The sequence below is a fragment of the Leptosomus discolor genome, chromosome 5, assembly GCF_034619465.1.
Source record: "Leptosomus discolor isolate bLepDis1 chromosome 5, bLepDis1.hap2, whole genome shotgun sequence".
NCBI lineage: Eukaryota > Metazoa > Chordata > Aves > Leptosomiformes > Leptosomidae > Leptosomus > Leptosomus discolor.
Genome location: NC_141395.1, coordinates 64,449,521 through 64,462,810, shown reverse-complemented (window position 1 = coordinate 64,462,810; position 13,290 = coordinate 64,449,521). Strand labels below are relative to the sequence as shown.

The 13,290-nt window shown below is 33.5% G+C and overlaps 1 protein-coding gene across 3 annotated transcripts in view; it reads left to right on the top strand.

Moving 5' to 3' along the window:
* The window catches only part of CSMD3 (CUB and Sushi multiple domains 3), a 697,991-nt gene that overhangs the window by 605,112 nt on the left and 79,589 nt on the right, over positions 1 to 13,290 (top strand). For all 3 annotated transcript variants that reach the window (XM_086465685.1, XM_086465684.1, XM_086465682.1), the window contains 3 exons: positions 4,980 to 5,168; positions 5,558 to 5,704; positions 7,999 to 8,187. In XM_086465685.1, the coding sequence (XP_086321811.1) occupies positions 4,980 to 5,168; positions 5,558 to 5,704; positions 7,999 to 8,187 (525 nt within the window). The remainder of the gene's footprint in view (positions 1 to 4,979; positions 5,169 to 5,557; positions 5,705 to 7,998; positions 8,188 to 13,290) is intronic.

Below are 13,290 nucleotides of genomic sequence, written 5' to 3'. Positions count from 1 at the left end.
TGACTGTTTCTTAGTAATTTCTGAAGTTTCAAACTGGTGCACAATTTAGTTGTTACAAATTTAAACATTAGTATACTAATTTTTAAAACTTAATTATGATTACAATGTTCAACTCAGTTTTCAGCTGAGAGTTGAAAAATTGCTGTCTTATAAATATACCCTTTTCCTGAAAACTGGAAGGGTCAACTACTACTGCTGAATAAAATATTTTCCCCTGGTTTTATGCACAAAATTATACAAAAGTTAAAATAATTTGTGGCAGTCGAGTTCCTAAAAACGCAAAGTGATCTTGAGTTGTGAGTTTTATAAGAACTTTAACACTGATAATTTCTGAAAATCCATGCATTTATTTTAGGTACAGTTGTGTCTAGGAATAGCTTCAAACACCCCAGTTTAAATTAAAATCCTAACTTAGCAAGCTCATAGCATTTACTGGATGGAAAACCCTAGTAACCTCCAGGCACTGCTTTAAATGTTAAAATAATGTGATAATAGATAGGACAAACAGAGACATACATGCTGATCCTGAGGCACTCTCTCAGCACATGTTGCTGAAGGCATATTTATATTCATTGCAAGAGCCAAGACAAAACGTCAGGAATGATGACTTCAGTTACCACAGTTAATCTTTCCTCTGTCCCATATAAATGCTAAATATTGGATCAAATACTAAATATTAAATCAGTACTCTTATCGTTCAGTCTAAAGCTGAAGGAAATTAACATAATCTTTAGAGTTAGTAGACTCAAACTTAAAAAAAAAAAAATCAAATAAATTACTTAAACCACGTTTAAATTACCATTCAAACTGGCCACCTAGAATAAACTGGAGGCAGCAAGTGTATATACCTAAAATTTATATCTTTCGTGGGTTTAGTATACTACACTGGTTTATGTAAAAGCTACCATACATTAACTGTGCAGTCTATAACACATTACATAAGAGTCACTCCCAAGGAAAAAACTCAACTCTTCTGTTGGTTCATACTTGTATTAATTTACTAATTCTTTTCAGGAAGAGCATATGTTTATTGTTAGACTTCATAGTGCTGACTTCTGTTGCCTTAACTTTGTGCATACATTACACATTTTAGCTGGTGTTAAGTGAGTTTTGATTGAATTTTGCTTCAGTTTTTAACTTGAAATAAATTAATACCCATTAATTTATTAATTCCATTTATTCAACATTCGTTTATTTATTGTATCTGAAGAGTGCTGCTGAACAGAACTTAAACCACAGTGTTTTAGTTTGTAATTTAATGTATTGGGACAAAGATATAGTAGTTGATAATGAGGTATCCCTAGGAGAAAATATTGAAGCAAAATCTATTTAAGATTTTATTTGGTGATTTTGATTTTTACAGGTTAGTTTACACCACATTTAGTACTATTCAAAACTATGTTGCCTTTTTTTCTATTTTTCTCTGATGTGTATCAGCTGGATAAGCGTTTATTAAAATCCTGGAAGATTTCCTTCTGTAGATGAGAAAATAATTGCTAACTTCCACAAGCTTATGCCAATGCCTATCATCTTCTTTTGTTAAAATAGAGTGTTTTCCGTATTCAGCATATAACTTTGCCCTTAATTTTCCTTGAAATTAGCTTCTACCTTCAGGATAAAATGAAAGCTTCAGAGTAAGAAGATTAAAACCATATTTTGCATCATAATTAGAGGACGCTGGGAAAATTCTTTAATGCTGATTCTCAGCTTTATCTCAGCTACTTTAGCTCAGATTCATAACAAACTTAGCTACCCGATTCCCAAGAGAATACATTATATAGAAATAATTCTTTAAGCTCTCTATAAGATTCCTGAGGGATGTTTACCTGGAGATCCTGAAACTGAGGACAGTTTGCAAAGCAGAATCATATGGAGACAGCAAAACTAGCTATAAATAAACTAGTTCAGCCAAATTACTATGATGCTCTTCCCGCCTTCCTGCTGCACCTCTCTATGTGTTTAAATATAAGTATATACGTAAAAAGCTTGAGAGGATCAGTTCTTTCACTTGCTTGAGATAAAGCACTGTCCCAGCACTTTAGTTTGGCGGCCAGATTCTAACCGTATGAGTTTTCTCATGTGGAGTGGAGGTGTTACATTCAATCTCTTCTTGATTAATTGAGAAAAACACAGATCATGGGAAACAGCTCTTTAAATTTAGCAATTAGATATTAATTTTGAAAGTGAGAGATGAATATTTTAAAATATATGTACAGATTCCTTTCTGTTTTTCAAGGTCTGGTTGGATCGAGCTTTGAGCAACCTGATCTAGTGAAAGATGTCCCTGCCCTTGGCAGGTGGTTGGACTAGATAATCTTCAAAGATGCCTTCCAACCCAAAGCATTCTATGATTCTTATGATTTTTGTTTATGAACATGATTATTCTTTTCCTCTCTCTTTCTTTGCTTTTCTGTGTTCTCTATCTCTCTTCATAGTCCAATGACTTTTTCCCCATAAAAATCTGATTTTTGTATTTAATAAGCCAACATTATTTTCAGCATACTTGAGAAATCTAAGATGCTATTATGTTCTTGGGTGACTTGTAATGGCTCAGTATTAACTCATTTTTATGTAAGTGTTAGTTGTGAACATAAAAAAAACAGATTTTAAGGCTCCTGTTTAGAAATGTTCAGTTCTGAATAAACTATAGGCAGATTTTCATATATCATGAAGTAAAACCAGTTCTTGAAAAAAGTTCCAATAATGTAATAATATAAAATATTTTTAATTAATGAGATTGTTATTCTGTGTAGACCTACTGAATCCAGATAAATTCAAAATCAATCCTCTTCATCATACTTTCAAACACTATTCTGCTCAATTTCAGCAGCTGCTTTAAATAGTGGTGATAACTTATTTACAAAGTAACATTTATCCTGATAGCATCCTCTATCCCTCCTGAAACTATAACAATTAAGAATATCCAAAGCTGCTATGTATTTTCCAGCACAGCTGTAAGTGGAAGACTAATAACTTCAGAATATGAGGTGGAGTATAAGAAAAAATAATTCTTGAGAATAAAGTGAATGTATGGTGTGCAATACCTGCTGAAGAAATCAGCAGGGATGGAGCAGGGGTCATCTTTTATCCTTGCAGGAAACCCTCTCATGTTGTGGGGTCTAGCCTCACCCAGCAATGTTTTAGAGAAAAGGGTAAAGCATGTTCCTTTCCTTATTTCCTAGAGTTAAATTTGGGAAAAAGACTGTCAGGAATTAAGAACTTCAGATTTTTATTATTTCTTCTTCAACTGGCTTACATCTACTCATCGATGAAATAGTCTGTCTCTACACTAGAAGGAGGAAAATATCCAGTTGTCTGAACTTGAAAGTTCATTAAAAATGTGAACGTATAACCAAAAATCTCTCATAAACATATTTAATTAAAAGGAAGTGGTTTGTAGATATAGATTCAATATGCACATAACATATAGGACATAGTTACATGTCCATTATGCTTAGCAAAGTACTGAAGGATGATGAGGAATATGGAATTAAAATAAATATATATACATATATACCTCTCTCAGGGTGATGTTTGGATTTTTACTTTCAAGTGGGGCAGAAATTGCCTATTTTTTCCTCCTATTTTGATCTTTATTTCCTCAGAACATATTTGTCATGTGGTGAACTGTTGTACCTGTTTTTAAAAGGAGGAGCAATTAGATGAATTGTCCAAAGTCACCCTGAGATTCTCTAGCTCATTCAGGATTATAACCCAACGTCTTGACTACTAGTCATAGGCTTTGATTTTAAGAACTCTGCTTTGCTGCTTCTTTATGTAAGAGATAGGAAATAAATAGGACTGCATTAGGAGTGGTGAAGGAAAAAATAGAATTTTGAGTGTTTTTTGTTGCATATAAAGGCAATAGCCTATAATTTTCTGAGGTTTCTGTGGATCTAAAAACTGGGTAGTTGGACAAGCACGAGTAATTTTCTTGTCTAATTAGTCTCATTGAGCAACAAACTGTCAGCCTGAAGTGTGTCATTTATAGACCAAAGGCATCATGTCTGAATAGTGCTTACATTGTCTGTAGGTACATCAATGTTCTTGGAACTTGACTGGGGATCACGAAATTTAGATGGTGCTTCACACAGTTTGTGGGAGAGATTGACTATTCTCTATTTAGAATCTGACAATCAAAAATCACAGTGTCTTCAAGTTTTCCTTTCAGTGCAAGACTTTACCTGGAATTGCTTGAAAGAGTCCAGCGCAGAGCCACAAAGATGATGAAGGGGGTGGAACATCTTCCTCATGATGAAAGGCTGAGGGAGCTGGGTCTCTTTAGCTTGGAGGAGACTGAGGGGTGACCTCATTAATGTTTATAAATACATAAAGGGAGAGTGTCAGGAGGATGGAGCCGGGCTCTTCTCTGTGTTGTCCAATGATAGGACAAGGGGCAATGGGTCCAAGCTGGAGCATAGGAGGTTCCACATTAACATAAGGAAAAACTTTTTCAGTGTGAGGGTGACAGAGCACTGGAACAGGCTGCCCAGAGGGGTGTGGAGTCTCCTTCTTTGGAGACATTCAAAACCTGCCTGGATGCATTCCTGTGTGATCTGCTCTTGGTGGTCCTGCTCGCAGCGGGGTTGGACTAGATGATCTTTCGAGGTCCCTTCCAACCCCTAACATTCTGTGATTCTGTGATGCTGTGATTATTGCTCACAGTGCTAGTAATGTGAGGGAGGAAAAAAAGTCTATGGTTCTCTTTTTGAACAATGCAACATTTTAGTGCTTAAGGACAGCCTACAAGAATAGGTTATCTTCTAGAGAATGAAAGAAGAAAAGTGTTATGAATTGATAACTTCTGAGGGTTGCAGGGCTTATTTTCAAGATAAATATTACTTTAGATTTGTTTTCTACTAACTGACTTTGTTTCTAAAATGATGTCAGACTTTCTTTTAAACTCAGGAAAATCTTGCCAATCGCATATGTCAGAAACAGTGGGCTTTAGATATTTTACCAATCTTTCTTTATCACAGTGCTCTGTCCAGCCAATGAAATGCGTCTGGATTCAACAGGAGTGATACTGAGCCCTGGATATCCTGACAGCTACCCAAATCTCCAGATGTGTGCATGGACCATTACTGTGGAAAAGGGTTATAATATCAGCATGTTCTTCGAATTCTTCCAGACAGAAAAGGAATTTGATATACTTGAAGTGTTTGATGGTAACTATAGGATGCACAACTTCAGATGATACTTTTTCTCTATACTCGTATTTTACTTTGCATCTGTGTAGTCAGTATTGTTTATGCATATCATAATTTGTCAGCATAAAAAATCTTAAATACGCAATTATTTGGATTTGTTGTGCTAAAAAACCCTGTTGCATTACTGTGTTTCAAAATTGTACTGCATTAGTTATGTTTAGAAATAATTTTGTTTCTGAACAAATACGTACTCTCTAGTGTATAACATGCAATGTCAACTTCCATTTTTAATTCAGATTAATTTACCATTTGCTTGGAAGATATTTTATATGTATATTAATTGTATGCATATAATGAATTGGGGGTTTTTAATTTTGTAACTCCTTTTTTTTCTTCCTTTTATCAAGGACCAAATAGTCATAGCCCATTGCTCATTTCTCTCAGTGGGGACTATTCGTCTTCTCTAAACATAACCAGCAATGGCCATGAAGTATTTCTCCGGTGGTCAGCAGATCATGGCACCAATAAGAAAGGTTTCAGGATAAGATATATAGGTATGTGACTTTCTTTAATGTGTATAAAATGTCAATATGGAACATATTTATTTATGTGAAAAGGGTAACGTAAACATTACGTTTTCCTTTCCTTTGCCCAGACTGAAGGGAAACCCAGTCTGTTTTATAAATGAACCTGATGATACTGATCTTGTGAGGAAAAAACCCCTATACATCCTAAGATATATGAAACACATGCTCTGAAGAGATTTAAACAAAAGTTTCATGCGACTTTAAAATGGCATAAGCCAGTACTAAAGGTGAAAGAAGCAGCTTTCTGCTTCTCCCTCCCATCATTTATTTGCGCTCTGTTCTTCATACTGGATCTTTATGCAATTCATCGTTAACAGTTTTAGTGGGACGAAGAAAGAAGTGGGAACAAGACAAGAGTGAGCAGCCATAAGGTGGAAAAATGTGAGACCCTGAAGGATTGAACTCTTTTTTTAATTTAAGGTTCAACAGAAGCAGCAAACCGTATTAGATGAGATCAATTAGTGTGTCAAATAAGCCAACACCGTGTGTGTTATAATTCAAATGAACTTAGTTATGAATAGTGCGTGAAGATGATACTTAACAAAGATTGATTTTTATATAATTGATATTATAGAGTTATTATATAATATCCATTTTTACAGGATAATAATATTAATTAATCAAGCTTAAGTAGATCAGTTGCAATTTATAGCAATTAGACAAAATCTATATTTGATTTTATCATGAACAAAACCATGAAATACACAGAAAGAAAGGTACTGGGGATAGTGTCTATAGATACTAGAGAAGTTATTGGCATAAAATAATTTCACTTTATGAAGTGGAGAAAGCAGTAGAGAATAAATAAAAAATTCTTCTTTCTGCTGTGATTTTTTTGTTTTTCCTTTCTCAATTTTTGGCTACTTCACTATCGCAGAAAAATAATTAGGCTCACAACAGTCTGTAAAACAGTATCAGTGTCATCTTTCCCTTTAGGAGAAGACAGTTTTCTCAGAGGTAAAATGTTTGTTGTATAGCTAGATAAAATTCACTGTTGGCTAGACACAAAATATTATATGATACCTATTATCATTGCTTGTAGTACCTGTTAAATCTAGTAAAAGAGAAAGAAGAGAAAGTTCTTAAAACTCTTTCCCTACTGGCAGCAAAAGAACTATTGAGAGGTAGACAGGAAATATTTACTAGTGATCTATACCACTCAGAAAATACCAGTATATTTTCTATACACTAAAGAAGTAGAGGTGTCTGTATCTCTGGTTATTCCAAGAGCATAAGGCAGGAGCAATTTAATATAAGGAAGAAAGTATTGTCATAGTATGTACTCTGAGAGACAGGGCAGTGCTTCTCATTCTGCTGCTTGCTTTAATAAAGACTAAATAAACAGCCACATGACAACATCCTGATCCAAGGAAGCCTTTGCTTGAGAAAACCATTGACCTGAAGTAAGTCATAGGACATGGAAAGGTTTAAAGAGCAAGTGAAGCAGCACTTTTCTATTTGCCTAAGAAAATAGATACCCATAGTTACTGACATTTCTTCAAAGCATGAAGGAAGAACTTGGAAACAAACTTCCAACTTAATTTTCTTTCTTACAAAATGGGAAAATGGCTATCTTTGCTAACCAGTCTTTGCTTGTCCTTGAACCAAAACAGTCAGAGACCAAGTTAAACTCTTAAACAAACAACATTTATCTTAAAATGTCTACAAGGTTTTAAGTCCTTTCTGATCAACTCTTTTGGCAAGGTAGCAATAAGCAGATTCAGTGTTTTTACCATGGATTTGTGCTGATACACATAAACATGATTAAAATCTATTTTAGATTTGCTAGTTCATCTCATTATGTCACAGAAGTTGAAAGAAATAACTTATTTAGGACAAGAAGGAAAAAATTATTTGAAAATATTTAAGTGCAGAATAGCCTTGATGTTTCCTTCTTAAAAACAAATTGTGTACTACTGAAATTTATACGATTGCAATGAATTTAATCATGAACTAAAATTCTGTAGCTTACATGGTTTAAGAAAGAAGATGGTGAAAAAAACCCAGCAGTTAGAGAGGTGAGCTATCACTATATTTCCTCTGAAGCTACTAAAACCTGAAGCCCTTATAAAATTCTGTTCTACCATCTCTATACCTAGTGAAATTGCTTGATGGATGCACGATCAGGATACAAAATACAGCTTTCATTGATGTTTTCTCAGCTTGTTATCAGATGCCCACTAAATTCAACAACAGTTTGTCAAGGATTGTCATCTGGATTCTAAATGCATCTTTTATTTATTCAATATTTGTGTTTAAAGCTCTCTACTGTAGTACTCCAGAGTCCCCTCCACATGGTTTCATTGTCAGTCAGACAGGTGGACAGCTCAACAGTATGGTTCGCTGGGCTTGCGATCGAGGTTTTCGGCTCATTGGGAAAAGTACTGCTGTATGCAAGAAGTCTCCGTATGGTTATTACTCATGGGATGTTCCAGTCCCAGCTTGCCAAGGTAAATTCTTTCATTATAAAATAATACACTCTAAGAAATTTTCTTTTTCCTTTTCTAATGTAAGCCATCAGTTTTCTGACTTAAAATGAATAGCAGGTAAACATCTAATAGTCATGCCTCTGTACCAAATTTTTTCTAGCTATTCAAACTTACAAAAACAAATGTATTTTTAAGAACCAGTATATCAACAGAATTTGCTAAGACTCGCAGATACTAAAAATAATTGACATTATTGTGAGGGAATAAATACCCAAAATTTAAAATATGAAATTATTCAAAAAGTTCATTTAAAACTGAATATTTAGTAAAGCTCATTTATTGTGATCCAGGAACTACATAACAAACAGAAAGACCTGAAACTTGCTACTTTTCCAAGAACAGAAAACTGGACCAAAAAAGTGTTGTCTATGATACCATTCTAATCTTTCATGGTTTTAATTGAAATTTAGAAGAGAATTCATTGGGTGAACTGTATATTTAGTTTCTTCTGCCTTATAAAAAGCAAAACATATTCTACTTAACAAGGAAAAGGAAATGGTTATTTAATACTCATCATATTTATATTCTAATTCTTCCTTTCTTGAAAAGAGTACTATTGTTCTGGTAAGTTACATGTATCATTCTTCAGTGAACTATTAGAACTATTTTTTTTTTTTTTTTCACAAAAATTTGAAGATGTGTTTATTCAAAACATGTACATTTTTTTTCCTGTTGACCAGTGGTGGTAAATGCTACAGGAATGTTCCATGTTAATTTCCCATGAAATTTTTTGACAAAAAGTCTTTGAACTGTATGTTTCTATAACAAAACTACCTAACCTTTGTCAAAGGTGAAACAATCTCAGTTTCAAAGCTTTTTGATAAATTTCTATTATTGCATAAAAAGTGTTCTATATTTTTTTTAAAAATAAGTCCTAAACAAAAAAAAAGTGCAAGCAGTGCATTTGCTACATATAATTCTTTGGCTTTTTCTCCTCATAAGTTATGTAATGACTGCTTTCAAGAGTTATTTCTAGAACTTAATCAGACTGTTAATTAGTTGTAGCAAACAGTGTAGAATGAAAAAACGCAGACAACACCAACTTACCAAATTCAAATAGCAGATGATTATTCTCAATATACTGAGTAGAATTCAGTAGTGGAAATAGTTGCAATACTCAGCTAACACTTTAGGAACAAGTAAAGTTAAGTGCTTAGTAACCTTATTGTGTCTGATCAAGTACAAAGACTCTTGGTACCAACTGTTAGCATATTGAAAATTATTTAATGTATGTATTAATTGAATAACAGTTAATTATAATTATGCATTTAATGAGCCCTAGCTTTGATAGATTCTATGAACTTTATGCAATTCTTCCAGTAAGGCCTTGTGCACGGAAAGTGGTTTGTGGCCATGATATGTAGCTACAACTCACAATAGCAAACTCCTCGGGTTCAACCTAAACACATATTATTACTGCAAAAACCCTCAGGAATAAGTTGCTTCTGTACATGAGTCATACATCTAAGCTTCCCATTGTTTTGCTGAGGTGAAAATTATCCCCCATCCCTGGGTAATACAGATGATTTATGATACAATCTCTTGTATCAAAAGGTTAAGAACACCATCAGTAAATATCCCTCATGTTCTTTTCACAGAGGATATTTACAAGATACAAGGGCTTTGCCATTTCCCATACTACTGAGCAGTACAGCTTCACCACAAAGTAGCTCTAACCCTTTTAAGCATGGGCTAGTGTTTTTTTAGAACTTCATGATGCACAGGGTAAGAGCTGTTTTAACAACTACTATAATTGTCAGTCAAAATTTACTAACTATTTTGCCTGGTGGTATCAGATGAAAATATCACAGTCTTACCTTCTATTTCACATTCTCTATCATTTATAGCATAACTAGCAAAGCCATTTTAACCTATTCCTTCACAGATCTGAATGTAAGATTGCCACAGATGACCATTTAACAGAGAAAAAAATATATTAGGCTTTTTTTTTTTCTACATAGCAATGCAAGTTAAAAAAGAATATTTGCAATTTCTTTAAAAACAATGCATCTCATTTTAATCTGTTTGTTTTCTGTCTCCTAAGTGAAGATTGACAGTCAAATCACAGTAGTAGTTACAGGCATCATCCTGTAGGAAATAAGAAATCTAAGGCCTCAAAATTTATGAATTATCTAATGATACCTCTACAATCAGCACAGCTAGTGGATTGTGATGGTTTGTTTGTTTGGGTTTTTTTAGCAATCGTAACTCCATTTCTTGGCAAACATTTTTTACTGCCTGCATAATATTTCGTGAATATTTAAACTAATGCTTTCTCTTTACATTTTTCATTTTGTATCTATACCATTATTATCACTTCTGAATCCTTTCCTGTAACTAATGAATGCCAGTAGACTTTTCTACGACAGCTTTTTTTCCCAAATTCACAAGTAATGTTTGAGAATTTTGAATGTTCTCATTCTTATACCTATATGAATAGAAATCTTAATCTCTGAACCTCTAAATAGATAATACCAGCCATTCTTAAAATCACTTGCACTACTGGATTAACAGAACCTGAGAAATTCAGATACACACTTAACCTTGGATGAAAGATTTTTTACATTATTCATAGAACTAAAGATATCTTAGTAAAAGACACTCCAATGCAGTAGTAAGGAATCAAAAAGAAATGCCAGACTTCAGCAATTACCTGAAACCTGTTTCAAAGTTAATACAAAAGCACCCTTCCTCTATCATGAAAAGTAGTAAAGGAAACTGCTTCAAAATCTAATACTGTATTAGTATAATGGGAACAATAATACAAATTCATTACAAACTTTTACTGTTCTAACTTTCAGATATTAACTATTCTGTTTATAAAGGCATGCATTAAATTAATCATAATGTGAATGTTGTCATCCATGTATCCATCTCGGTTTTAATGATATTAAGCCTCTGATCACAAATCAATAAGTTATTCACTTGGTTAAATAAATTATGAGGTCTGATTATGATAAACTTTGAAAGAATGAATAGGTTTGCAGTGATCTATCTGAATGCAAGAATTAACATGAATTAATATAAATTGTTGAATATTTAGAACTGATAGATTTCAGAAGATTCAAAGTGTTTTAAAACTTTTGGTTTTCTCCTAGTTATTTTTTACATTTTTATTTTTTTATCCTAGAATTACATGATTCTTGGTTTTAATTATGAAATATTTCTCTTGCAAATAACTGTTGTATCACACAGGACTCATCAGAAATCAGTATTAATATTTTATAATATCATATATGGATAACAGGCAAATGCTTTTAGAGGAATTCTAGGTAGAAATGTTGAATAAAGTTTAGAACAGAACACTATATCCAAAAGAATTCTCTAGCTCAGTACTCTAAATTGTCTGTAACAGCAGATATAAGTGTTGCATAACTGATAATTGTTGTGCAAATTATACTAAAGCATGAAAAAAAAGTGGGTTTTTTTCATTGATTTTCTCAAAAATTAAGCTAAAGTACATTTGTAGTGGTCTGGAACAAACATCTGATGTGTAGAGCATAATACCTTCTACCTTTACATTTTTTTAGATGTGGCTATACATTTGAGATAGTCTTATTCATATACACTAGAACAATTAATATAGCTATGTGTAAGATAAATAAGTCTTGTATTTATTCAAAATAGATTTCTGTTTATTTCCAAATGCACAGCTGTATTGGGACAGGTGTGAAAACTCAGTAACTTGTTAAATGCCAAAGAAATAGTCATCAGCCTTTAAAGTGATTTCTAAGGCAATGTACAGGTAATTTAGTTTTCACAAAATTTCTTAATTCTTCTTAAGTTAAATGTCCAAGTAGTTAAGTTCAGAGAAGTATGTCACTGAATAGTTTCAGTAGTCTCACTTATGTCTGAAATGCTCCTGGTCAATGTTATCAGTTCTAGACTGATGTCTGCATTGATACTCAATTTTTTTCTCATGTCTCTGAGATGTGAAAGGTAGCTACATCTTCTAAGTGTTGTTCTTAAGTGAGGCAGAGCAAATCAGAGGATCAGAGGTCCTTTATGCGGTGAATAGTCTGATTTCTGTTTGGGAAATTGTCATCACAGAAACTTTTCGTAGTGCTGTAACAACTAATGAAAGGTATTTAAGAACTTCATCCTGGTCTAAGAATAATTCAGTTTCCACATAAACATAAGGAAAAACTTTTTCACTCTAAGGGTGGCAGAGCCTTGGAACAGGCTGCTCAGAGAGGCTGGGGAGTCTCCTTCTCTGGACACATTTAAAACCCACCTGGATATGTTCCTGTGTGACCTACTCTAGGTGGTCCTGCTCTGGCAGGGGGGTTGGACTAGATGATCTTTCGAGGTCCCTTCCAACCTCTAACATTCTGTGATTCTTCGGATTTCTGAAATTTCAGATAAGTCTTTAGAACTTGCTGGTGGTCTTTGAGATCTGCTACAGTTAAGGTCTTCCAAGGACTGTATGTATACATATTCAGAATTGGAATTGTGTTCTGAAGTTTATGAACAAAGAATAGATTTTAATTATTATGTTGATTTGCAATACTACTGAAGCCAACATATAAGAACCAAACATTTCTGTGATAGACCTGGTTTTTGGGCACTTTGGATGTTCCATATTTGTCTTTTTTTGCTGTCGAGTTGTCAGATTTGTCAATAACTTGATGTTTAACATTTTTTCTTTAAATGAAAACTTAATTTCTGTGCAAATTTCTGCATACATAAAATTCAGACCGTAACTGCTGTAAACTAAAAATGTCATTGAATGATTCCTTGGGAGCTCTGTTTTATATAAAAGGCTGTTATTAAGCATTTGGTGTGCTGGGATAAAACTTGTGTCTTAAAAATTTGAGGTTAAGGGAAGGATATGTTCTTCTTGTGCCACAAGATTGATTCTGTTAACATGGATAGTATGACTCAAAATTTATCAGGTCACTAATGGAGATTCTTGAATACTGAAGGAATAATTAGTCTTAATGGTTGGTACAAAACATCTCAGACTGTATCTACAAAATATCTAATATATATTTTTGCTGATTTCTAAGAGAGACAGAATTTGCAGTATGTGAACAATACCTTGGTTATACCAGCTCTTGGTTA